Below are 27,835 nucleotides of genomic sequence, written 5' to 3' on the forward strand. Positions count from 1 at the left end.
TTCAGCATACTATTAAAATGTGATTACAGTCTTCTCATTTAAAAACACAAATGAATGAAACTCCCAAACCTAATTCAATTATATATATATAAAAAAAAATGTAACTATGATACCACAGAAATTGTTGGATAATAATGAATTTCTTATTCATATGCATTATTTAGTATTCTCCTACCAACAGAGCTGGATAAATAAGCTTTATTCTAACATGCACCACAACCTTGGGATAACTTGGCGGGTATATTTGGAAGACGTCCATCTCGACTTGTAAAATAACAATTATAAATACTTTAATAATCAATCTTTAATCAATAAAATTAACATTGTAAGCACAAGATTTAAAAACATTACATTACATTAAATTTCTGCCTTCTTTTTTGTCTTTAAATAATTGTATTTTTCAATTATTGTTATTATTTATTATTATTTTTACCTGTGAAAAATAACATAAACCACATTGTAAATAACTCCAGGAAGAGAGGCCTGTTCGCTTCAGTGGGGGTTTATTTTGGAAATCCAAACCGGAAATGAAGGTTGACGTACGTAGCGGTATCTTGAGACAGATTTTTCTCTACGTGTTGTTTCCCGATTTGAAACTGTCAGGAAGCTCTTCCTGGTTTAAACAGAAAACAAATGTAGCTGTGCTCAAACACGGAGACCACCCCGACTGTGAAGGACCGAAGGTTTTGTCTTATCTTTGCGTTAAATGGCGGAAGTGAGCCAAACCCTTGCTAGGTACAGACATATGGGTATATAAACATGCTCTTTCCAGCCGCTCTGTTGCAAAGACCACCCTCTTATGTTGACCTTTGACATTTCACAATGAACCTATATGAAGAAAGCAACATAAAGTAGGACAATCATGTAGTTACTGTGTAGTTATTATCAAATACATGGCAGCTGTTGTTTAGGTCACTGAAAGGTGCTTGGCAATATTTGAATGATGGGAAGTTTTTGACTTTTATATATGTGTGCAGTCAGGTTACAGTTTAACCACCATTTTTGATACTTGGTGCTTTCCATGCCCCAATTGTCTTGAGCACCTTGGTCTACGTGTATAAGTGTGTGTATTTCACTTTATTTTTGCTTCTCTTATAGTGTTATCCCTAATGTTGAGGGGGAAGGCAAGTTCAAGAAGAGCGGTGATGTTGCTTTTTATAGGTGTGTTGGACATCCTCAGAGTTAAAGTGATTTTATTGTGTTTTGTTGGACTTGTGAAAGAGAGCTGGAGATTAATAATAACTTAATTGATATAAACAATTGAATTTATTGAATAAACAGAAATGTTTAAACTGTTTTTAAAAGGTAGCTTACTAGAATGAATTTGGAGTGTGGCTCAAATACAAAGAGATGAATTTTCTAAGTAAGCGTAATAATCTGTTCTAACTCTAAAACCTCTCTAAAATTGAAAAGTATTTTAATCTCACCACTGACTTTTATTTTCGCTTGCTTTTAAGGCGGCAGATCCAGGGTGCAAACATGCAGCATCGGGCTCTTTTGGACACTATGGTGCTCACAGAGATGGGGGCATGTTTTGAATTGCTGGAAGGAGACTCGCAGGTTAGTGTTACTTTTAAAAAGTTTCTTTAATCAAGTTTAAACATCATTTAGACTGCACAGATCAATGTTTTGACCTTTGATTATGCCCAAAATTGTGAATGATAATTAAAGAGGAGGGGATTTTTTTATAAGCTTACTCTTTTCACAGACCAGGCTGCTTCTTTCGTTGTCCCCGTCCAAACCCGGCATTGTAAGGATAACAATAGATGAATTCCAGCCTATTAAGGCACGCTATCGAGTTCCAGATGTGTTATCTGGGGAACCACAATGTGAACAGTAAGCGATGTATCATTTTTATATTATGATGTCATCTTACACCAGCACTTCTTTAAAATCCAGTCCCCTTTAGTATTTCTGACAGCCTAAGAACTTCTGCGGTTGTGACAGAAATTATTAATTGTTCATATCAATAAAAGACAAGTTTATAGATCTAGGTTTAACTTGTAGGATTGCTGCAACTGGAAATTAGTTGACCTTTACCCCTCATCCTTTGGTAGATTAAGAGTGGAGAAACAGACTAAGGACTCAGTCACGTTTTCTTGGTCTTTCGGACGTTATCAGCTCCGTGTGTGGCATTCTCCTTTCCGACTGGAGATCCTGTGTGAGCAGGAAGTGATGGTCACATTCAACTCTAAGGACAAACTGTGGTTCGAGAGACTGCAGCATCGACCCAGGTGAGATTTGCAAGAAATAGATGTGCAGAAGAATTTGTTTATATCATATAGCTGACTGCATTTCTTTTCTTTTTGTATTCTTCTGCGCGGCTACATGTCACGGTAGCGAGGTAAGAAAATAGAAGCACATCTGAAACTGCAGCTTAATTTTGAAGCTTAATCAGGTCTGTGAATGCCATTGTTCTTTGTTGCTTTTATTTCAGCTTCAAGACGAGCGGAAAAGTTCATTATGGAAGGAGACATTCAAGCAGTTTGTGGATATCAAGGCTAATGGTTTGTGCCTCTACTTGAATATCTTACCAGCAACTATCTCAGTTTGGTGTACTGTGTTCACATTTTTATGATCATAAATTACAGGCAAGTGTACATTTATGGAGCTTAATAATCAAGGAACAGAGTGTACTCTAAACTTTATACTGAGAGCCACGTGTTGTGCACCTTCAGGTCCCAGCAGCATTGGAGCAGACCTCTGTCTTCATGGGTTCAGGCATGTGTATGGTCTACCCCAACACGCAGACAACTTGCAGCTCAGAGACACGAGGTACACGCGATGGTGTTTGTGTCTTCATTTGTAAGAGTGTAATTTATCTGTGCATCCTGCAGGCAGGAGAGAGAGTTGACAATTTTTAAAAAATGTGTGTCATTTCACAGAGATGGTGAGCCTTACCGGCTGTACAACTTGGATGTTTTTGCCTATCCACTGTACAGTCGTCTCGGACTGTATGGATCTGTGCCATTGATGGTGGCCCACAAGCCAGACAGGACTCTGGGTGTATTTTGGCTGAATGCATCTGAGACTTTTATAAACATTCAGTACTCTGACCATCAGGTGACCTTTGTTTCTGTGCTGTCTGTATTTTACAGTGACCATGAAGCAAAAAGACACTTTTCTACTGCTCAGTAACCTTCTGTCTCAAACAGGAGGATGAAACCCCTCCAGTTAAACGGAGGCGGGCTGATCCTCAGACTGATGTCCACTGGCTGTCAGAAAGTGGTATGATTGACTGCATGGTTTTGCTTGGGCCCAGTCCACAGCAACTTTTCGCCCAGTATGCTCAGCTGACAGGTGAGAATGTGGCTCTGAAATTATGGTACCCAAAAATAAAAAATAAAATTAAGCTCTCAAAGACTCAAACTTTACTTGTCTGTCCTCCCTGTGTCAGGATATCAAGCCCTGCCCCCTCTGTTTGCCCTCGGGTACCACCAGTGCCGCTGGAACTACATTGATGAAGCTGACGTGAAGTCTGTGGATGCTGGATTTGATCGCCACAGTATTCCTTACGATGTCATCTGGCTGGACATTGAGCACACAGATGGGAAGCGGTACTTTACCTGGGATCCTGTTCATTTCCCTGAACCAGCCAAGCTGCAGCAGCACCTGGAGAAGAAAAACAGGAAGGTCAGTTTTACAGTGCAAAACATGCATCATCTAGAGAAATTGTTTTACTTTGATACGTTAAGATGTTTACTGTTATATCTCTTCAGCTGGTCATTATAAGTGATCCACACATTAAGGTTGATCCTTCTTGGTCCCTCTACTGTGAGGCCAGAGACAGAGGGCATTTTGTCAAGGACAGAGAGGGACAGATCTTTAAGGGCTCATGCTGGCCAGGTAATGGGAAAAAAATCTACTGTTTAATGCTAACAAATGTGACATATGCTGGACTTGTGTTAACATGTTAGCTGCACCAAGGTCCAGAATAGGATAAATAAGATTTTTCTATACTGTGGATCATGCAGAGATACTCTACTGTCCAAAAATAAATGAGCATCAAGGTCCACTTTAATAGACACTGTATGTACTTGATGTGTATGCGTGATGTTGTTATATGCATCTTCTTTGTAAATGGAGTTATGTTAACTTCCCTTACAGGTGAATCCTCCTACCTTGATTTCAGCAGTTCAGCTACTCGAGCATGGTACTCCAGATGCTTCGGCTTGGATAAATACAAAGTAAGGCTCAGAAGGGATCAGCCATGTTTAAACAGAAATGATGCATAATGCAAAGCTACTCAGGACCAGAGCAGAGCAGCAAAAGGCTGAAGAATAATTAAGCTGTGTTCTCTCCTTATGTTGTGGTACCCGTGAAATAAAATGAAACATTTTAAAAGCATCTTAAATAATTTAATGCTTTAGTCCTTGACAAAGATTTCATCTCATATTATTTGTTTTTTATCCACCTAATACTGAGATTGTCTGCTCAAGACACGGTAGTGATGGTGTTTATTTATGATACAGGGATCGACACCTTCGTTGTTTGTGTGGAACGATATGAATGAACCATCTGTGTTCAGCGGCCCAGAGCTGACGATGCCGAAGGATGCAGTGCATTGTGGGGACTGGGAACACAGAGATTTACACAACCTGTATGGTTTTTACCAGGTAAGCAATCTCTTAAAGGGAAGGCCTGATGTGTTTTGTTACTTTAAGCACAAAAAAAATCTGTTTTTCTTCTCTTGATGGAAAAATGTTATTTTGTCCTTCAAGTAACTCTAAAAGTATCTATCAACATCCAGAGTAGTTAAGTTGTGAAGACAGTTTTTAAAGAGTAAAGCCTCCAGGCCCATTCTGTATAATAAAAACAAAATAATTTAAAAAATATTTTTATTTAACAGCACATGGCGACAGTGGAGGGTCTAATCACTCGTTCGGGTGGCTTAGAGAGACCGTTCGTCCTCTCGCGCTCTTTCTTTGCAGGGTCACAGAGACTTGGTAAGCTATTTAAATGGGAAAATGAAAATGCTTCCATCCTCTCCATATTTCCGCATATCCATGCTTAACTGTGCCATTTGTTGTAATTGGCTTTGTTTGGGATACAGGAGCAGTGTGGACTGGTGATAATGTTGCCAACTGGGAGTATCTGAAGATCTCAGTTCCAATGGTGTTGTCCCTGAGTCTGGCAGGCATAGCGTTTTGTGGAGGTGAGGACACTATTGTTTATGGATTAAATTATTTAAACACTAAACAGAATTATTATTGACTAGTCAGACAGAGACGTTAATGCTTCTTTTTCAGCCAACGTGTAATTTTCTTTTGTAGGTGCAGAGATATTAATGAAGTACACACTCTACTAGCTTTTAACTTAAATCTAGTTGAGTAGTTGCTTATATATTCAGTAAATATGGGATATATTACTGCATACTGTCATGTCCTGCTCTTTATCATTAGTCTCTGTTTTTGGTGTTTCAGCTGATGTTGGTGGGTTCATCCAGGATCCAGAGCCAGAGTTGCTGGTGCGCTGGTACCAGGCGGCTGCCCTGCAGCCATTTTTCCGCGGTCACTCTGCAAATGTGACAAACCGTCGGGAACCCTGGCTTTTTGGGGACGAGGTGACTGCAGCAATCCGCACTGTAATCCAACAAAGGTACTATTAGAGAGGTGTCAGTGTCGGTTACTTGAACACCATGTATAGATTGAACATAACCTTTAGAGCAGCGGTCCCCAACCCCTGGCCCATGGACTGGTACCGGTCCGTGAGAGTTGAGGCTCGGGTGTGAAATTTGTGATTCTCTGGGTTTTTATCGTTAACTCGGTTTCCCTGTGTCTTTTCCCATGTTGTAGTTGTGTCTTATTTTGAAAGAACTATTTACTCGTCACCATAGTGACCAGAGAGCATTAAGGGGCAGAGAGAAGGATGTTACTGTCAGTGCATTTCAGGAGGACGCTGCTAATAAAGTTACACAATTACACAGTGAATTCGAGTTTATTATTATATTTACAAAATACCACAGTTTTTGTCTTGGTCGTATCATTTTATTTTGTTGTATTTATCCACGACACCTTAAAGGCTGGTCCGTGAAAATATTGTCTTACACTCAACCAGTCCATGGCGCGAAAAAGGTTGGGGACCACTGCTTTAGGGTTGTGAAAAACATTGTTGGGATGTGACATTCGGTGAATCGAAAACAATGTTAGATCCAGTTCAAAGACAGTTTTACTAATGCCAGCTAACAGCAGCTAACAGTGGCTAACAGTTCAGGATATCCTCGACAACTCACCTCAGTATCGCTGTTATCGGACAGATGTGAGATGTTCTGACTTGTTAACTCGTATTGAAGCTGTTTCACAAAGTTTTACAGCCTCCTACCGAGTAAATAAAGATGGTTGCTTCTCATCCGGCATTGACAGCTGAGGTAAAGAGTGGACTGACAACCTGACTACTGACACATATTTCTTTTCTTTTCTAATGTATTGCCAAGTGTTGATATTATTCAAATACATTGAAATATAGTGTGTACAACAATGTTTTTTATACAAAGAATACAAGAGACATACCAGCTGGCCACAGCCATTATGGGGTACACTCTAAATTGAATGTTTTTGATGTCTCTTGGTCGACTAAAACATGTTTGTCCTACAGCAGCCACCGTAGCTAGGATGCAATTCAAATGAAATGTATGCATTTGAATTGAGAGTTGACTTCGGTCTGTAACCTACTGACCTCTAGTGGTGATAGTGTATATACCGTAGCTTTAAAGTAAATGTCAACATGAGGGACAAGATACAAATATACATGTTTCATTAGTTTCTCCTGCTTTTGGTGAAACGCTTATTGTCTGACTATCTCATAATCCAGAGTCCATTTTGTCTGTTCTCAGGTACAGTCTGCTGCCCTATTGGTACACACTGTTTCACCAGGCTCACACGTCTGCGTTGCCTCCACTCAGGTTAGTCCTGGTGCTATCTACTGTTCAAATATAGCAGCTGCAACTACAGCTCTGTTAACTTAAGTCATTATTACATCTGTGGAGACGAGATCAGGGGAACATCATGCTATTGATGTTCACTTTAGAAGGCTCTCATTTTAAAGCTAGTTTAACTTGGATGTGGCCTCTAATTCAATTTAAAACTATACAGACCTCTGTGGGTGGAGTTCCCAGAAGAAGAGAGCACCTTCAGTGTGGACAGCCATTACATGCTTGGTGATAAAAACTTTTCATCTTTACATGATTTCTCTGTGTACCCTGGAATTATTGCACTTTCATTTTTTCTTAGTTAAACTTTCCTTCATTTTATGTAGGAGGAGCACTGCTGGCCTGTCCTGTAACTGAACCAGGCATCCAAGAAATCAAAGTCTTACTTCCTGGATCTGACGAGGTACTGTGTTATATATATTTAAATATCGTCATGTTACACTTGATTGTGGATGTTATTCACATTTTTGTCTGTTTTAGATTTGGTATGACATCCATTCTGCACTGGTATACAAAGGAGGCAGGACTCTAAGTCTTCCTGTCACCCTGGACACGGTAAGTTTAGACGACAATTTTACGTGTGTTATTTTTTTTAAAGTCAGATGATCTGTTATCTGTCAGTTGACTCTGATGTTTCCTCTGCTCAGGTTCCAGTATTCCAGCGCGGTGGCTCGGTAGTTTGCAGATCAGTAGGAAGTTGCTCCTGCACTGCTGAGCTTCGGCAGCTCCCCCTCTCTGTTACTGTGGCTTTAAACTCTCAGGTAACTTGTGCAGGATACTGGAATCCTACACCGATGGGATCGTACTTCCATACTGATAAAACAAATTTTTTTTCCATGAGCCTGAATTTCGCTCTCTGAATTTCACACAAAGATTTAATCTACGGCCTTTTTGTTGTCCCTTTTTTTCTAATACTGATTCCAGTATGTTTCAGTTGCAGTGGTTACAGATGTATTGAGTTTTTTTCCTGAGGTTTTACTTTGGGGTCCAGATGCTAGTATAGAAACAATTCCACCAGAGGGTGCCAAACATTTGTGGACCACAAGCTCTATACAAGTACTTGTCCAAATTTTTATAAAAGCTTGTTTCTGCTGTTAAAAAAAAAAAACATTTTTGCCAAACGTAAGTCAAAATTTGGGGTCATTGTCTCAAAATTTCAACTTAACCATTTGGAATATACAGTTAAGTTAACAAGTCAAAAATGTGAGACAATAAAAATTTTGACTTATGGTTTGCAAAAAAAAGTTATTTTTCATTGGCAGAAACAAGTCATACCACTTACCATGTGGTTGATCAAAATTTTCCATAACAACCTACAATGGATTATACATCATGACTACTAGAAAAACAGATAATCAGTGTGTTCTATTTATTTCAGTAAGAAATTCATAAATATCTTTCAGTCATGATTCAAAACCTACAGTTACAGTTACCTGAGTAAAAGAGAATGGAAATAAAATAATATACTTACTTATTAAAATGTTTTTTTATTTTTATAAATTGTAAATATATATATTTTTAAACTTATTTCATTCAGTTCTCCCGGTCATTGTTATCTATTAATATTTAACTTAATTTTAAAAACATGATTTTACAGTCTCACATAGTTATACTAATAACAGAACAATTATTCAAATTCACTCATTTTCATCAATAATGATCATGTATTTGTTCATAATTACTGTCTATGTAAATCAAGATTTTCTTAGTTCACTGATGTACACGTTTGCTAAACTGTCTGTGTTTACGTCATATTCATAATATTATGCAATGTGTTTCATCAGAGACTTGTGCCATGGTGCATATCAGTCAATTAATTAGATGCAGGCTAATAAGGATTTATTTAAATGCATTATTTTATGTAATTAACCAAATTCAGAACAGGACTGTGTGTAATGTATCAACTTGTTGCCTTTGGCTCTTTTCACTGATATAATTTCAGCCTTTTGGAAAGAAATTGCACATGTCTAAACTCTTTGTATTCAACAATGCTAATTAAGGTAGAAGCTGTCTGTATACAGGTTTATTTCAGTCCCTGCTCAAAGATTCGAAGGTAAACTAATACTTATTAAAATTGAGTTTTTATTATGCCAAATCTTTAAGCTACAACTACTGGGAGCTTTTTATGCAAATTGTGACATTTGCATCTTTTAATTAGTGAAGCCCTAACTGCAATCTCCTCTCTCCGCAGGGCACTGCTGATGGTGAGTTGTACCTGGATGACGGCCACTCGTTCAGATACCGTGACAGAAAGGTCTTCTGTCTGCGCAGGTTCAGCATGCTGTCAGGCCGTCTGCTCTGCCGGTGAGTCACATTCACACTTCCAAGATGGGCTCCAGTTTTATGCCACGTGTGAAAAAGAGAGACTGTTTGTCATGTTAAAATAACATTAAATATTTTTAAGAAGAATAACTCGTGACAATATGATTTACTGTTTTTGGTGCTGCTTGTCTCAGTCCTGCCAGTGAAGAAGGAACGTTTGACTGTAATACAGTCATACAGTCGATCACCATCCTGGGGGTCAAGAGCAAACCGTCCGCAGTGATTGTGCATGCATCAGGTAAGGAGATCTGGCATTGATGTAAGGTTTATGGATAACTGACATTCACAATAAAAGAAACACCCACTTATACCAGCATGACTCCAGAGAACAAGCCTCCTAAACAACCACTGTCAAATAACACATGCAGTTACTGTGTGTCATGTTATTCTGGTTGGCTTTTGAGATATATCTGTGTAGGAATGTGTGTTTTTAACATCAGTAAATAATTTAAGAATGCATTTTATTGTCCTTGAATGCAATTGGATTTTATTGCCACTGAAGTAAGTTGTGGCCTGTAAACAGTAAAACGATATTTAGTACCCGACCTTTCCTACTGCCTTCCTGTTGTCTGTTTAGTTTCGTATATTCCTCTGCATGTATGTTCTGCAGGTTTATTCCCTGTGGTACACACACACACATTATTTTAGTAAATGAAACCAGGTTATTCTAGAAAAACAACCAAAGAAGCAAAAACAAAGCAAATGCACTTTTAAGTTATTAAAGTATTTTAGTTGATAAAACAACATTTGCTCATTTTATATTTGATGTTTCAAAAAGTTGAGATGCAGGACAACAAAAGACAAAAACGTTGTTTCATGCAAGTATAAAAACACTCATTAACTAATTAGATTAACTGATGAAAGGTCAGCAATATACTCTACATGTCTCTCCCTCTCCCTGGTGGGAAGAAAAAAGTATCCCCCCTGCATCTTGAAATCAGTCACAAACAATAAAATTGGAAATTCACTTTCAGCAATCCTGGTTCCACAACAGCAAATGTGACATAGACAAGTCAACATGCACCAGCGTTTCCTTATGAAAACAATTAAATAATAAATAACAGAATTGAGATTTAAACCTTCTTATATCAACTTTTTGATGTCTGTGACATCCTGCAGTTTAATATCCTCCCTGTAAATTTGTCTCTAAATAAATCTTATGTGGACGGGTTGTTGGCTTTAGAGCTGATTGTGCAATTGTTGAAAAACATCAGTCATAACCTGACTGTAACTCACTGAATAATTCACAAGTTAGAACTTGCGGCCCATGATGCTGTAAAACACGTGACAGTGGGGGTCATTTTCACAAAATTAATAACTTTTAAACTCCAAAAATCTGCTGCTAATATCAGGATCAGATCTATGGGACAGGGTCACTTCCTTCCCTGAGATTTGCAGAGGTGCGTAAAAGAGAGCGAGGTGATGCTGTCTGTCAGTAAAACAAACTATAACAGGAATCTAACAATCTGGAGCAAAATATGTATCTATTTTTTAAAACTAGCAGCATTTTGAGCTGTTGCATTTTGACATAATTTCATATTAAACATGGAGGTTAAATAGCACAGTGGAGTTAATTTTGGCATGTTAAACTGGTTGTAATGTTACGTTTGTCTTCTGTTTTCCCCCCACAAATCTCATCCTGTGATTGGGTAAAAACAGTACATAAAAAGGTACCAGATTGCACAAACACTTAGAAATCGTATGTTTTTAAAGGTAAAATTGCAAATAGGTGAGAAAGGGTGAAATCAATAATAGCAATAAAATACTCAGATAATCTATTGGTCAAGTCCAAAGACAAATAACCCAGTTGCTATTGCTATTGCTAGTGGTTTCACCAATTTTCTTTCACTACATCCAGAAATAGTAGCTACATTTCTTCCATGTAAAGAAAAAAAGACATTAAATATTTAGTAATGTTGCTTCAATTTCTGTCTCCAAGCTCATTTAAATTGGATTGTGGCAAATGGGAAAACTGTCCTGTCTAATGAGTTGTATCCTCGGCATGACAGAGGAGTATACCCTCTCAGCCTGGCTGGGGGGCTCCTTTGCCTCCCTCCTGCTGTGTGCCCAGCCTGGAGGCTGTGGTCTGTGACCGGCTCCCGGTGCAGACGGCTCCCTGTTATAGTGTTTCCTCACTTGGCTCATGCGAACCCAGCCCAATTTTTACTCTTTAAGTGTGCGCGTGTGTGTGTGAGGGGGGGGGGGGGATATGTGTGTAATCATTTATGTTAATGAGAGTGTGGGGAGTGAGTTGGAGGGTGGGGTGGGCTGCTTTTAACTATGTAAAGCACTTTGTGCTACATTTTTTGTATGAAAAGTGCTTTATAAATAAAGAGTGAATGATTGATTGATTGATGTGTTGTGTTATCAAATGCACATTTCAGACGACAGCATCTGTGATGGTTACAGGGGTATAAGGGTTAGAGGAACAACATTGACTGAATAATTTAACAAAAGGCAAACTTTAAAGCTGATCAGACTTCACCAAAAAGTAAAAACAAACCCGGGCAGCACACGGGGAATATAAATGAGTTTACATAGGTAACAGATTGCACAGGAACCTTGTTGAATCCATGCCATAAAGATGGTTTGAGTGTATGCTTTAATTACTCCAAAGGAGAAAAGAAAGCTGTAATAGAAACATTTGGAATCTGAGGAATTTGTTCCCTAATCTGTGTATCGATTTAAAAAAAACTCTAAAAAGGTAAAGCATCACCGTTTTCCTTTTATCACCAGGTGCTAAGGACATTTCAGCTGCATTTCAGTACATGGAAACCTGCTGCAAGCTGACTGTGAACAGTGTAAACCTCAGAGTGGCGATGGATTGGGAAATACAGATATGATGATTGTGGACATGTCAGTGATTGAGTTTCTTCATCTGGATTTCTTCATCCTATCAAGAAAAGATCCAGTTAAATTACCCACTTCAATAACGGTCAACTACAGAACTTATCTGAATACATTTGATTGAAAAATAAATTGATAATTGTTTGATGGTGTGGACACTGATGGCATTCAGATCTTATGCTCATTTCTGTGCTCTAAACAAAATCTTCACAAAATTTTAATCACTTTATAAAATAATATCCATAAATCTTTGGACACTGAGATAAATCCAGTTTTTTTCTGTGTACCATAACCTATTGAAATTGTGGTCATGTGATAAATATGGACTCAAAGTGTATGCTCTACTGAAATTTGTGCAGTCATTTACATAGATTGCATTAACTACTAAAGAATCACAGCCATTTGTATAAACAGTCTCCTGTTTTCGGTGGTTCAAATGCAATTAGAAATAAAAATAATTATAAATTAAAAAATTAAATACCGTACTTGGAAATATTGGAGATATCCACTGAATAGATGCTTTTCTAAGAAGAAGAATATAGTTATTTTTTTAATCATCGTATGTACATTTTTAAATTCTTGTTACAATGTGTAGTTTATACACCATTTCTTTAGAGGTTAAATCTTATCAACTACAGCCTAAGTGCCTTATCTCCTTAATTTAGCTGAACCACAATAGAAGAATCAGTGGCGATCATGGATATATATAAACATCAGTGTTTAGTCCCGAATCCTCTTAGCCCCCAAATCCAAAAGATTTGCCAGCAACATAAAAGTAACGGGGAAAAACATTTCCCGAACAGTCAGGATGTCAGAAGAACCCTGACGTTAGGTGACTATCTAAAAATATTTCATTCATTTCATTCATGCTACTGTCCTATGATTACATGTTGGCACATGGTTTTCTTTGAGTACTGTACTTTATCTTGACACTGCCTTGTCCCTGTAGCTTTGCTGACTGAATCCTGGTCTGAGAGGACAAATATTTAAAAAAAAATGCAATCTTTTATTCTTATTGAATGTTTTTAAACAATTATGAATTACAAGTTATTTTTAATTCTAAAGCTTGACTGAATAAATAGTGATGTGCAGCTTCGGATGTTGATGTTTCTAACTCTTTTATTGTTGCTGGATCTCCACCAAATTACTATGATAATTTGTTGCATGTGGTGCTCTGTTTATTATTTATTCTGTTTAACGAAACGGATGGCTGTCCATAGCGTTAGCCTGCTCCAGTTATGCTGAGACTGCTCAATGCTGATCTCCATTGAGAATAGGTTTAAATGGATTGAATGCCTTCTGCTGAGGCAGGGCATCTACGGACCACTCTTTACATGCCCTCTGTCGCGGCCCGCTGGCCTTTGTGTCACCCAACAATGATCGCATCGGAGCGCCGCTGCTGGGGAAAAATCATTGTTCACTTTGGCCAATGGGGACGCATCAAATGGACGTTTACGTGATATGCGAGTTTCTGTGCATATGTGTGTGTGTGTGAATGGTAATGCAAAGGTGAATGCATGTGAAGTGAACATCTCTTTCACACCAAGCGTTTGCATCTACTCTGTGACGAAGAAAGGGGGGGACGTCACACCAAGAGAGAGCCAATCACATATTAGCTGTTTGGATTTATGCCAGGCCTTTTGGCTTGTAAGACTTTAGTACAAGTGGCAAAAGCCAGTTTTTTTTTTTCCAAAAAAACGCCTGAGACAAGATGCCTTATACGCCATCTGGCTTTTTTTGCGACCGGTTGATCCGGGAACGAGAGAGGAGAGACGGGGAAGGATCTCTGAACAAGCCCTTGCGCTTCAACGGCCAGGACTATAACACCCTCAGACAGGAGTTCCTTCAGAGGAAGACCCTGTTTGAGGATGAGACTTTTCCGGCCACTGTGGAGTCTTTGGGCTTCAAGGAGCTTGGACACAAGTCCAACAAGGTCAAGAACATCGTCTGGAAGAGACCCAAGGTAGGAGGGGGGACTCTGTTGGCACATGGAGAGGCACTTTGAAGTGGGGATGGACACATGGGAGGTGGGATGTTATTTTTGGTACACAGCAAATGAAAGCATCAAAGAGAAACTGTATTTTTCCGGCCTGAAAAAGGAATTATTTTATGGTGAGAAGTGTTTGCTGCTGTGGAAATTTACCTAGAGATGCAGATGGGATGAAATACTCCACACCAGTTCAGTTTCTTCAAAGCTGAGCTCAGTTTTCTTGATATAGCATCAAATCACAACAACAGTCGCCTCAAGGCTCTTTATAATGTAAGTTAAAGACTCAACAATAATAGAGAGACCCCAACAATCACAAGCACTTGGCGACAGTGGGAAGGAAAAACTCCCTTTTTGCAGGAAAAATAGAATGAATTGACTGCATTCCCAAACAAACTAGGAGGGATTAAGTCTGTTTCATGTTTTTTACTCTAATTTCTCTAATAAGATTGGTACATGTGAAGAATACTACACCCTTATGACTCAGAGACATACATAACTGCTATAAGGCTAGTTCTTGTTCCATGTTTAACTGAAGTAAATTATTTGTGTTTATTTTCTGCAGGAAATCTGTGAAAATCCTCAGTTCATCGTTGGAGGAGCCAGTAGGACAGATATCTGCCAGGGAGATCTAGGTAAATTATGCTTCCTCTGGAATTTTAGGCCCACAATTAGATCACAACATCAGGCAATACCAGGTGATTTCTATTATGTGAAAATAGCATTTTAATAACATTCAAAAGGGGAAAAGGGGAGGGACTTGATTTCAATTTCTTTTTAGCAAACTTCACTCGACAGCGTCTGACTTTTGACAGGATTGGGGCAAGAGCAGATCCAACACAGTCTGCAGTGACAGTCTTTATTAACAGGGTGGCAAAATATCCCAGCGATCCCCTCAGCACAGCCTGTCAGCCTGCAGTGGCCTCCCCATATTGTGCTTACGCTTTTGGAAGGGAATCCAGGAAGCAGCATTTCTCATTGTTGTTTTGTTCAGACAGCAAATAAAGGGGTCCAAATGGGACAAAAGTCCTGGTAGACACTGTTAACCATTGAAAAACTTACATTGTTCACAGCCCTTTGCAGCTAACACCCTGCTACACACCTGGTAAAAAAAAAACAAAAACACGAGATCAGCACTCGGCAGCGATCTTTCACTCCTGGAATACAAGAAATGTTCAGGAGAGAATTTCCTGTCTGTGTTTCATCTGATTTCCAAAATTTCACTTCATATTCTTTATGTAGGCTGAGGGTTTTTTTCTCACAATTTTCACTGCACTGGAGAAGATTTTAAAATCAAATTTAGGAGTGGAATAACTGCTTCCAAAGACATAATTACAAGTAATTTTTTGTGTCCAGGTGACTGCTGGTTGCTGGCTGCTATTGCTTGTCTCACCCTGAATGAGAAGCTTCTGTACCGTGTGGTGCCCCCGGACCAAAGCTTTTCAGAAGGTTATGGTGGAATCTTCCACTTCCAGGTCAGAGCCACCCGCCTGCAACCCTGAAATTATTCACACAATATACTTGGTTGAAATTTTTATTAATAATAACAATAACTATATTTGTGTAGCTCTTTTTAAAACACCCAAAGTGCTTTACATTTTGTATAAAACCTCACATTAATGAAAAGTGTGCAGGCCCTAGCATGACTGATGCACAACATTCATTCATTCCTGCATCCATTCATGCATTAGATGTGAACCACAGCCAAAAATAATGAGCAAAATATCTGAGAGCCGATCAAGAGAATTAATAATATATTAATTAAGAACAATATTTATCCAAACTAAACTGAAATACTTGATTCTATTCTCTACAGTACATAATGTTATTAAGAGAAATCCTTGCATCCACGTGAAAATCACTGCAAAATCAGCACCAGTGATCACAGTTTATCTTCTGTGGATGCAGTTATGAAGTCAAACAAAGTCCACCAAGGTGATGCAAGACTCTAATGTGTTGACATCAACTTAAAAAAAATTTGCATATATTTTTAAAAACTTCAGATTTCCCATTCTTTTTTATTCATGTTCTCCACAGTGCCCCAGTTTATTTTGGCTTTTGTCAATACATCTTTGTAAAATCAAGATTAATGAAGCAAATAATGAGGCATTGTTATTCGTTTAGGCATTTTCAAGCTTTCATTCTAGTGTCTCACATACAGTGGCTTGCAAAAGTATTCGGCCCCCTTGAACCTTCCAACGTTTTGTCACATTACAGCCACAAACATGAATCAATTTTATTGGAATTCCACATGAAAGACCAACACAAAGTGGTGTACACGTGAGAAGTGGAACGAAAGTCATACATGATTCCAAACATTTTTTACAAATAAATAACTGCAAAGTGGGGTGTGCGTAATTATTCAGTCCCCTGAGTCAATACTTTGTAGAACCACTTTTTGCTGCAATTCCAGCTGCCAGTCTTTTAGGGTCTGTCTCTACCAGCTTTGCACATCTACAGACTGAACTCTTTGCCCATTCTTCTTTGCAAAGCAGCTCCAGCTCGGTCAGATTAGATGGACAGCGTTTGTGAACAGCAGTTTTCAGATCTTGCCACAGATTCTCGATTGGATTTAGATCTGGACTTTGACTGGGCCATTCTAACACATGGATGTGTTTGTTTTAAACCAGTCCATTGTTGCCCTGGCTTTATGTTTGGGGTCGTTGTCCTGCTGGAAGGTGAACCTCCGCCCCAGTCTCAAGTCTTTTGCAGACTCCAAGAGGTTTTCTTCCAAGATTGCCCTGTATTTGGCTCAATCCATCTTCCCATCAACTCTGACCAGCTTCCCTGTCCCTGCTGAAGAGAAGCACCCCCAGAGCATGATGCTGCCACCACCATATTTGACAGTGGGGATGATGTGTTCAGAGTGATGTGCAGTGTTAGTTTTCTGCCACACATAGCGTTTTGCATTTTGGCCTAAAAGTTCCATTTTGGTCTCATCTGACCAGAGCACCTTCTTCCACATGTTTGCTGTGTCCCCCACATGGCTTGTGGCAAACTGCAAACGGGACTTCTTATGGTTTTCTGCTAACAATGGCTTTCTTCTTGCCACTCTTCCATAAAGGCCAACTTTGTGCAGTGCACGACTAATAGTTGTCCTATGGACAGATTCCCCCACCTGAGCTGTAGATCTCTGCAGCTCATCCAGAGTCACCATGGGCCTCTTGGCTGCATTTCTGATCAGCGCTCTCCTTGTTCGGCCTGTGAGTTTAGGTGGACGGCCTTGTCTTGGTAGGTTTACAGTTGTGCCGTACTCCTTCCATTTCTGAATGATCGCTTGAACAGTGCTCCGTGGGATGTTCAAGGCTTGGGAAATCTTTTTGTAGCCAAAGCCTGTTTTAAATGTCTCAATAACTTTATCCCTGACCTGTCTGCTGTGTTCTTTGGACTTCATGGTGTTGTTGCTCTCAATATTCTCTTAGACAACCTCTGAGGCCGTCACAGAGCAGCTGTATTTGTACTGACATTAGAATACACACAGGTGCACTCTGTTTAGTCATTAGCACTCATCAGGCAATGTCTATGGGCAACTGACTGCACTCAGCCCAAAGGGCGCTGAATAATTATGCACACCCCACTTTGCAGTTATTTATTTGTAAAAAATGTTTGGAATCATGTATGATTTTCGTTCCACTTCTCACGTGCACACCACTTTGTATTGGTCTTTCACGTGATTGATTCATGTTTGTGGCTGTAATGTGACAAAATGTGGGAAAGTTCAAGTGGGCTGAATACTTTTGCAAGCCACTGTATGAGAGTTTGATCTTAGTCATACATGATTGGAGATTTTGAAATTTTAAGACTTCACTGCTGCTGACTATACGATGTTATCAATGTTATACAATGTTACATGTTTTCCATTAATTTGTGACATATTTTAGATTTAAAGATGAGTTGATTAAAAAAGAAAATAATCACACAACTTAAAAAGTTCCTGGCAACACTTTAAATATATCATTGTCCTGCCGTTTATTTTAACACGTGATTCTGTGGATTGTTTCTCCTTCGTCATGTCCTTCTGCTCATCAGTTCTGGCGTTATGGTGACTGGGTGGATGTCATCATCGATGACCGCATCCCAACTTTCAACAACCAGCTGGTCTTCACTAAGTCCGCTGAGAGGAATGAGTTCTGGAGCGCCCTGCTGGAGAAGGCTTATGCCAAGTGAGTGTCTTTATGCTCGAGTGGGGGAAAGCAGAGCAAAATGGTGCATTTTGGTAGTTTTATTCAACTGTTTAATCAGAATTATCACAATCCCAGAGAAAATTAAATGGTCACAGTTGCTCCAAGACCGTAAGAACAGTAACTAACTGAACTAAATTGAATTTTTACTAATATTAAGTATTACAAAGTTACAAAATATAACAAATAGCTCTAAACATTATGATTCATGCATGGTTGTGGGAATTGCTCACGTTATTAGACATCCTTATACAAAATTAACTTCCTAAAGTCAATTTAAAGGCTTTATTGTTGCGCTGATAAGTTAATGCCTAAATGGACAAAAACTCTCTCTATGATCCAGGCTTCATGGTTCTTATGAGGCTCTGAAGGGTGGAAACACCACCGAGGCCATGGAGGACTTCACTGGTGGAGTCACTGAGTTCTACGAGATGAAGGAGGCTCCCAAAGAACTCTACAAGATCATGAAGAAAGCTCTGGAGAGAGGGTCGCTCATGGGCTGCTCCATCGATGTGAGACACTGTTGTCTCTCCACACCTCTTCTCTAGTATTAGTGTTGATGTTTTATTCTTGATAAATTTACACTAAAGCAGTCGAACCACCTCGCTGTGCTCAGATTTGATGAAGATGAAGTTGATTAAAGCCTACAGTATGTTAACTTCAGCCACCAGGTGTCTTGAAAATCAAAGCAAGCTTTTCAGCTGCTATTAGGCTCCTCATTCAGAATTGTCATTATGCACAGTCGTGCTGGTGTTTGCATATTTATTTCATTTTATCCCCATCAAACTTCCATTACCTGTTTTTTAATCTGCAGTCCCTGGTTCCTGCCCGCTTTGAGACACGTACGGTGACGGGACTTGTGAAGGGACATGCCTACTCTGTGACAGCAGTGGAAGAGGTAAAGTAGTGTGTTTTGTCCAGTGAGATTACACCAGCCGCTCAGCAAAAAATTGAAATGGAGTGTACGGCTGTACACTTTGAAGCCTTGAATGCTGCATTAATACGAACAGAACAGGAAGGTGATGGATTAATGTGAGTTCATATTAAACCCGAGAGTCTCTCTGAAATACCACAGTGCCGACCGTCTCAGCACAAGGAGTCTAAAGTTCGTCTGGTGCGTCTCAGGAACCCGTGGGGTCAGGTTGAATGGAATGGTCCCTGGAGTGACAAGTAAGGAATTTTTAACTTTTACAATTTTTAACCCTACTTTAGCAAAAAAACTCAGTATTTTAGTTAAATCCCTCTTTAGACTGTTTCGCTATATCTAATATATTTCCTCAACAGCTCCAAGGAGTGGGCCACACTTTCTAAGGCTGAAAAGGAGAAGCTTCAACATCAAAGTGCAGAAGATGGAGAATTCTGGTAAGTGAGATCTACAGTTTTTACTATTTTGCTACATTTGTCTGAATCCATAATCTTTCCTGGTCTCTTGAATTCCTGTACAGGATGTCATTTGAGGACTTTAAGAAGAACTACACCAAGATTGAGATCTGTAATCTCACCCCTGATGCGTTGGAGGATGATAAGATCCACAAGTGGACGGTTTCTGTGAATGAGGGGCGTTGGGTGAGAGGCTGCTCTGCTGGAGGATGCAGGAACTATCCTGGTAATCTACTGTAGAGATGTTTATTAATCCTTTCTCACCAGAGAAGAACAGAGTGGTCTTTCACTCATACACCAAACATGTGAAAAAGCTTTACATTGGCTGAAGAATAATGCACCTTCCACCCATTAATTTTCTACTACTTATCAGCAGTCTAAGCAGAGAACCCCAGAATTCATCACCCACCCATCATTCCCAGATCATTCCCGAGACATATAATCTCTCAAGGGAATCCTGGGGCTTCCCCAGTGCATAATTTGGATCCGCAATTTCCAGTTTAGGCATTTTTCATTCCAAAAATATAATGCATAAAGAACCTGACTGTCCTCTTTTTAAATGGTGAATATGATATGATAGATAGGAGAGTAAGAGAACAGTAACCAACTCTCTTGCAGACACTTTCTGGACCAATCCTCAGTACCGCCTTCGCCTGCTGGAGGAGGATGATGACCCTGAGGACAACGAGGTGGCCTGCACCTTTGTGGTGGCGCTGATGCAGAAGAACAGACGGAAAGAGCGCAAGATGGGAGCCAACCTCTTCACCATTGGATTCGCCATTTACGAGGTGTCCACTTCAGTTTTTAATCATTGTCCCAAGACTTTTCCATTTTCCAGCCTCTGTTGCTAATTTACTTTCACAGCTGTCCTTTTTTTACAGACAAAAATACGTCGATTTGATTCTGCCGCAGTTAAAATTAATGTTGTTACTGATGTTGCTATTTTCTCTCGACAGGTGCCAAAGGAGGTAAGGAAGGCGTGAAAGGGATTCTCAGCAGTTTGCGAGTTAATTCCACCCCACGCTTTATATTTTCATAGCCATTCTTCCAGTTTCTTTTTTCATCACCAACTTTAACTCTGAGGAAATTCTTCAGTACTATTTTGCATTTTCTGCTCTTTACATTGTGACTACCCCAAACCAGATGCATGGAAACAAGCAGCACATGCAGAAGGATTTTTTCCTCTTCAACTCCTCCAAGGCGCGCTGTAAATCCTACATCAACTTGCGTGAGGTGACCCAACGTTTCCGCCTGAGCCCTGGCGAGTACGTCATAGTACCCTCCACATATGAGCCACATCAGGAGGGAGAGTTCATCCTGCGAGTCTTCTCTGAAAAGAAGAACACCTCAGAGTGAGTGGGAGAGGGTGATCAGGGTGGCCTAGGATGCCATGAGGTGGGAATGGTTATATAAGTAGTTTTCCTTCTAGTATGGTGCAGAATTGTAGTTGGATATGTTCTGATCTTATATTTCTTAGTAGGGCTGGGTATTGGAATACAGCGCATTGGCTGTTTGCTAAGATAGTTATTTATCAACTTATTCCTATTACCGGTGTTAAAGATAAAGTCAAAGCACTCTTAAATAATGAGGGTAGGGTTTGAAAATGAAAAGCTTCAGTTTTCATTTTGCATGGTTAACGTAATGAGGTATATTTTTTTTCCAGACGTATCTTTTCCTCAAAATATCCAAATGTTTTCAGTACCTAAATCTAACCTGCGAGTAAATGTGAAAAAAAAAGGAGGACGTTTATCATTCTGCGTTAAATAATGCCAAAAACACCTTGTGTCTGACAGAACAGCAGTAATTCAGATTCTAAGATTAGAATCTGTTATATAATAAAGGTTAGGGTAAACAAAGAGGTATACAGAAATTATTAAATATATTATATTGCAGTGCCTGTATTTAGATCAATGCATTTTAGTTCTGAGTCCTGTACTATAAAGATAGTCTCAGTTCAGTTCAGTTTTATATATAGTGTCAAATCTTCCTTCCACCGAGCCCAGCAGTCATTACATTTTCCTGCAATCGTTTGACATTTACACATTTGCAAAGTCTTGCAAACCCTAAAACAAACTAATAGATAAAATGACAACAATACCCAGCCCAACTGTATGTGCAGTTTAATTAGACTTGGAGTTTATGAGGGATTTCTCTACCCTGTGTGTGCGGGTCTCTGTGTCTGTTAATGAGGGTGGGATTTTCTGCTTGGTGGGTGGGACACAAACCACCAAGAACAAACTATTTTAACGGCGATTTGATTTGTAGAATCAGAAGAAATCGGCCCGAGTTCGAAGCTGTTATGGAATCTTTTTTAGGACAAGCATCTTCAGATTTGGGGATGATCTGGTAAACTTTCTAAATATTTAGTACTGCATACTCAAGCCTCAACAAACATCTGCACCTCCCAACCATCCCACTGCTGCCCAGAGGACCAGACAGCACGCAGAGCCGGCCTGAACTCTGATGGACCCGGACTTGGGTGTGACTCAGGGTGTGCGACGGATGGGCTTTGAATTACCTAACATGGCTTTAGATCACAGTATACTATGACACCATTAACTATGCATGTCACAAATTACCTAAACTAATTAAAAATGGAAAGCTCTGGTGACAATCAAGTTTGCCCAAAATAAGAACAATCGGGAAGAACAAAACTTGACTGGAGGAAGCAGCAGGTGATACAAAACTAACAGCTCCATTTGCTCCATTAAGCGTTTTATGCAATCATTTTCATATTTTAGTGCAATGTGACTTTGGGGACTATAAGCCTATAAACTCCTTTATAATAAATCTGTCAGATGACTTACAGATTCAGCACATCAACATAATTCATGCAAAATTTGATGAGAATAAATTTGATGAATGCAGTAAGAAAAGGGAAAAAAAAGCAGAGGCTTATAGTCCAGATGAGATGATGGTGTCACCGTGGTGACTGCTGTTTATTCGTCTTCACTCAGGGAGATAGAGAACAGGATCGAGGCTGACCATCCAGTGGTAAGTGTCCTCTTAGTTTTCCAGAGTGTGTAGAGCTACTGCAGCACAGGGATTGCCTCAATATTTCTTCCAAGTATATCTAAGTGTCTGTTTACTTTGGCAAGTTACAGAAATAAGCAGCAAAAAGCTTCAGCTGCTTTAGTTTATCTTATTTTGTTCTGCAATTGTGGATATAACCAGTTTGTAATGTAAAGAACAAATAACTTGGAAAGGATCATCTTCAGAGTTTTTCATTCTTATGCTTTGTGGCTCAATGACGCCTCAGCCAGCACCAGCTTCAGCGGGGGAAGAGAGCGAGGAGGACCAGCAGTTCCGGACTATTTTTCAGGAGATAGGCGGCGAGGTCAGTGCAGAAAGACGAGGAGAATGGCTTTAAATTTAAAAACCCCAAAACAGAACATTTTGTGTTTTTCATTAGCAGAAAACATTAGGCGATTGCTGTACTTTGGAAATTAATCTCCTGTCTCTTCTTTATTGGTGTCCCCCTCTGCTCTTCTTGTTTTCACAGGATATGGAAATAACAGCCAACGAACTGAGAAACGTTCTCAACAGAGTGATCACCAAGCGTAAGTCCAGTCTGATAGGCTGAACTTTCCGTCATTATAAAACTTACAGGACACATGCACACATCAGTCCACAGCAGGCAATTCCCTGCTTGATCCATCAGCCACCAATTTTCTCAACCTTTTATCTAATTCAGGGCTGTTTATACACATGCAGGTAACTAAGGGAATTGAACACAGCTGTCATGGTTTGCTGTGTGGCAGGCAGGATGTAGGACCCAAATGCAGGACTCACACACAGGAATTTAACTGAAAGCTGCAGCTTTATTGCTGGGAAACTTCAGCAAAAACTTCAGGAAAGGCCAATAGCAGCTTGCTGTCTTTAACTGTCATACTCTAAGTGTTTTCACTCTTTACGTTCCCAGACAAGGACCTGAAGACGGAGGGTTTCAGCCTGGAGAGCTGCAGGAGCATGATTGCTCTGATGGACGTATCCTTTGTATCGAGTGCATCGGGCTGGCTGTGTTGTCTGTAGGAGGCACAACCTGCCGAGACCCAGGCAGGGTCTGTGATGGATGCTCATGGGGCTTAGGCCTCATTTCAGTCACAAAACAGTGACAGTTGCTTTTAACCTCTAACTTTGTGTGGTTTTAAGCAGTCTGTGTGTTTACTTTGGCAAGTTTATGATTTTTTCCCCATTTCATTTGGCTCAATTTACCTAACTGAGAAAAACCTTGTTGCACCACTCAAATGCGACAGTACGACTGACACGGTACACCATTTTAGTCTTAACTATGTCTCCTCAGATGGATGGGACCGGTAGACTCAACCTTCAGGAGTTCAGACACCTGTGGAATAAGATCAAACAGTGGCAGGTGAGAAAAGAGTTTTCAGTTTATTATTATATCAGAAATTCTAGAATCGTTCTGCATTAAGCTTCTGCTGAGCTTATTGTCATACATACCGATCATACCCGATTTCTTTCAGGGAATTTTTAAACACTATAACACCGACCAGTCCGGTATCAACAGTTACGAGATGAGGAATGCTGTCAATGATGCAGGTAATAGCATAAAACACAAATACAGTACTGTGCAAAAGTCTTGAACCACATCTCGTTTCTGACTTGTAATTTTTAAAGCGGTCTTGAGCAAAATAGTTCTTCCGACTTTCTGAGATTTTCTTTGGACATCTGCAGCTTTTTTATTTATTTTTAGTCCAGTCCTTATACCGTACCATTTTCAGAGAAATGATTTGTTTGTTTAGCCACTTAACATTGACCTATGAATCATTCAAGCATAAAAATGCACCCAAGTCAAGGGATGATCTCAGTAGAAGGGGAGCTGTCAAGAAGCTATTTTAAGGAAAGGACACAGGGAGAAAAAGTCATACCAGATACTGACTTTCAAGCTCCTTAGAATTGTACAAACGGCTTTTTCCTTATATCATCTATTTCTGTGTAGCTGCACCTATTTCCCATTTTCCACTCCAAATATAAAGAAATGAGGTATATTATATGACATATGTGAAATTACAGCTTCAACTCATCCTCTAAATGTTGTTGTCGCTGTACAGTCATGTGTCTCATGTCCCGCTCAGGCTTCCGTCTCAACAACCAGCTCTACGACATCATCACCATGCGCTACGCAAACGAGAGCATGAACATCGACTTCGACAGCTTCATCAGCTGTCTGGTCCGGCTCGAAGCCATGTTCAGTAAGTCAGTGAGATGGAGTTCATATTTTTTTCTGACATTTGAGAGGCTGAACAACCTCTACACCAAACAACAACAAAAAAAGCACATTTCCCTTCTTGTGCCTAAGTGTATGCATTTGAAAGTTTCCAAGGATGCCAAATAATTCAAGTTGAATTTTGGGAAAATGTTGATTCATAGGCTGAACCATACAAAAACTTAAAAGTTAAATAATGAGATGTAATTGAAAGATAGTGGGTCTGCTTACGGTACCTCACCTTAAAGGAAAGTTAACAGTCATGGCCAAAAGTTTGCTACTTCAGTTTTTATTCAAACTATTGTTTTTTTACATGTTTCTAAGTTAGAGTGAAGAACAATCATAAGCATTTTATAATGGCAAATAAATCAAATTTATGCAAAGAGTTCCTCTTTACATCTGCAGTTCTCTGGATATCAGCTTATGGACCAAAACCTCATTGATGGCGATCCATTCCTGCTTTATTGGTGCTCCCAAGCTGATCACAACTAGTGGGATTGTGGTCTTTAACCTGCTTTTTAAGGGTGGATTTTTAGGGCTTTTTTGGGATAGTTCTTAAAAAGCCCACAAATTGTGATCACGTTGGAGTGCAGAAAGGCAGGAATGGATCACCATCAATCATTATGTCCCAGAAGATGATATCCAGTAACCCACAGAAAACTGCAGAAGTAATGAAGAAGTACCTCAACACTGTAAATACTGACTCCATCCATCCATTTTCTTCCACTTACTCAAATCAGGGTTTGGGGCTGGAGGCTATCCTAGCTGTCATCGGGCAAGTGGTGGAGTAAACTGAATAGGTTGCCAGTCTGTTGCAGGGTAATACACATAGAGACAGACAGCCATTCATGCTCACATTCACACCTACGAGCAATTTAGAATCACCATTTAACCCAACTCCATGCATGTTCTGGGGCTGTAGGAGGAAGCTCCACACAGAAAGGCCTCAGACTGGATTTGAAACCAGAACCTTTTTGCCCTAAATAAAAGCTTTTTGCATAAATTTGCTTCATTTGCCATTAAAACTCTTACTAAATACGTAAGAATGTAAAAAAAATCATCTAAAAACTGAAGCGAGGTACTGACATGAGTGTACTCTATGCTCTCTAGAATGCATAGGAGGCTATAGGAAGAGTCCCTGCAGTATAGTCAGTTTAATCAGATTAGACTTTGGTGTTTCTATGTACTTTATCATTTGTATCCAAACTTTTCTTCTGACATGACTGACAGGCCCACTGGATTAGTAAAAATGGCATTTGTTCCTCCAAACATTGTTTTTGTCATTTCTTTGTGTTTAAAACCAAGTGTAGTTTCATTTCTTTTGGCCCTTATATGAGATGAACCACACTCGTGTTGAACTGCAGCTGCATTGTGATGTTTCTCTTCTCAGGGGCGTTCCAGGCCTTTGATAAGGATGGAGATGGTACCATCAGACTCAGTGTCCTGGAGGTACGAATCTTTGATTATAAAACACAGATGTAGATATATTTATTTAAAAGGTCAGCACTGGTAGCTCTGTAATCCAATGAACCTCTTCCTTGTGTCCATCTTTAGTGGCTCCAGCTGACCATGTACGCCTAGAAAGCCCAACCATCTCCCAGGTGAGCTCCACTCCATGCGAGGACCAGACCTGCCAGCCTTTACCTCAAAACTCAGTGTGCCTGACTACCGTTAGCCTTCATGCACCTCACCTCCAGCTCTGCTCCTTCTACTCCAAAATGTCCTTTCATTTGATCTTTCCATTTTTCTCAGCAGGTCTCAGGCCTTTTGCATTTCCTTCTCTGCCTTTGTCCTCCCACCTCTTTCTCTCATCAAAATATCAGTCTCAGTCATGAGCTCTGTTCTGATTTTTTTTTTTTTTTAAATACATACTTACCATTAACATTTGTACCATCTCAGGCAGCAAACACATACGACCTCTTTTATTCTGTCATAATACCTCACAGAGCCTCACCCAGCAAACCCACCTCTGTACCATTCATATCCCCAGCTAACATCTCCTCCTTCAGCCTCCCTGTGTTTTCTTCTCCTTTTATCAAACTGAGCAGCAAGGCCTTTCTTCCTGTATTCATTCCAGTGAACTGGGCTCTCTGGTGGACAGTGAATAAAAACTGTGATTTACTCTCGAACCTGTTATTAACTAAGAATCTGTACAAGTAGGGCCTAACAAGGATTGAAAATATCACTGTTTCCTCATTAAGTTTTTGTTTTATTTGCTGATTTTTTTTGTAAGCAATGAATCCACCTGATCGATCGGCCTGGACTCAATCACATATAATCCCACCCATCAGTAAAAAACATATTGTATATATTGTTTTCTGGTGAAAAACTCAGGCTTCTTGTGTTTATCTCAGCTGAAAAACTGTCCAGTTCTCCAGTGCTATTTGTGGATGGATGAAAAACAAGAAGAAAACTGAGAAGCAATGGGTTTTTTCTTTCTTCCAAATTGGATTTTAAAGACTAAGGCTAATGGGTTGAACTGCAGCTTTGTTTTTTTTTGTGATTTTCCTCTTAAGGCTTTGGTCTAATGAGTGTACTGCATTTTTAACCACTTTAACCAAAAGAATAAATGTGTAGTTACTGATTTGACTGCGTTACCAGTAATTAAGTTGTGAAACTGTGACAAATATGCAAATTTCAGTAAACACTGAGTGAAATAAGAAAACACCATAAAAATACAGCATTTTTTCTGATGTTGCAAACATTTTTATTAACTTTCTCTTTCTTAAAAAACATCTCATAACTTTGATAACAACAGAAAAACTTGAAGAAACTCAGGAATGCCAGGTAAGAGGTGACGCGCACGCTTTTCTCGATCATAAATAACGAGTGAGAACGTCAGGTTAACTCGGCTAAGGGCAAATCCTCAAAATAAAGAAGAAAAAGAAAGAAAGATAACGCAACCCGGAGAGCTGCAACCTTCAAACCAAGTCTGCCAAAGAGAGCAACAGCTGGGCTTTTAA

At 39.6% G+C, this 27,835-nt stretch overlaps 2 protein-coding genes across 3 annotated transcripts; both read left to right on the forward strand.

Annotated features, from left to right (window-relative positions):
• The first annotated feature begins 550 nt into the window (after positions 1 to 550).
• Positions 551 to 13,099, forward strand: ganc (glucosidase, alpha; neutral C). Its single transcript, XM_085390753.1, has 25 exons — positions 551 to 735; positions 1,099 to 1,161; positions 1,458 to 1,560; positions 1,709 to 1,836; positions 2,058 to 2,234; positions 2,341 to 2,344; positions 2,438 to 2,507; positions 2,679 to 2,775; positions 2,886 to 3,063; positions 3,156 to 3,300; positions 3,398 to 3,633; positions 3,720 to 3,846; positions 4,108 to 4,187; positions 4,473 to 4,616; positions 4,850 to 4,946; positions 5,054 to 5,155; positions 5,424 to 5,598; positions 6,833 to 6,901; positions 7,092 to 7,156; positions 7,255 to 7,331; positions 7,409 to 7,483; positions 7,576 to 7,689; positions 9,120 to 9,232; positions 9,385 to 9,488; positions 11,987 to 13,099. Exons 1-25 carry the CDS (start codon positions 707 to 709, stop codon positions 12,091 to 12,093), a joined length of 2,679 nt encoding a protein of 892 aa, XP_085246879.1. The 5' UTR covers positions 551 to 706; the 3' UTR covers positions 12,094 to 13,099.
• A 501-nt stretch (positions 13,100 to 13,600) lies between these two features.
• Positions 13,601 to 27,512, forward strand: capn3a (calpain 3a, (p94)). 2 transcript variants are annotated; one of them, XM_085390751.1, is made up of 20 exons: positions 13,601 to 14,060; positions 14,650 to 14,719; positions 15,441 to 15,559; positions 18,114 to 18,247; positions 18,609 to 18,777; positions 19,080 to 19,163; positions 19,341 to 19,435; positions 19,550 to 19,627; positions 19,711 to 19,871; positions 20,264 to 20,445; positions 20,789 to 20,997; positions 22,603 to 22,639; positions 22,905 to 22,982; positions 23,148 to 23,205; positions 23,568 to 23,641; positions 23,949 to 24,017; positions 24,130 to 24,205; positions 24,742 to 24,858; positions 26,263 to 26,321; positions 26,427 to 27,512. In XM_085390751.1, exons 1-20 carry the CDS (start codon positions 13,809 to 13,811, stop codon positions 26,451 to 26,453), a joined length of 2,148 nt encoding a protein of 715 aa, XP_085246877.1. In that variant the 5' UTR covers positions 13,601 to 13,808; the 3' UTR covers positions 26,454 to 27,512. The 2 variants fall into 2 exon arrangements, with proteins under 2 accessions (XP_085246877.1, XP_085246878.1); XM_085390752.1 differs by having other exon boundaries at positions 23,568 to 23,632; positions 26,427 to 27,511.
• The last annotated feature ends 323 nt before the right edge of the window (positions 27,513 to 27,835 follow it).

The sequence above is a fragment of the Rhamphochromis longiceps genome, linkage group LG19, assembly GCF_057381845.1.
Source record: "Rhamphochromis longiceps isolate RC_006_pf linkage group LG19, R_longiceps_female_GT1.1, whole genome shotgun sequence".
NCBI lineage: Eukaryota > Metazoa > Chordata > Actinopteri > Cichliformes > Cichlidae > Rhamphochromis > Rhamphochromis longiceps.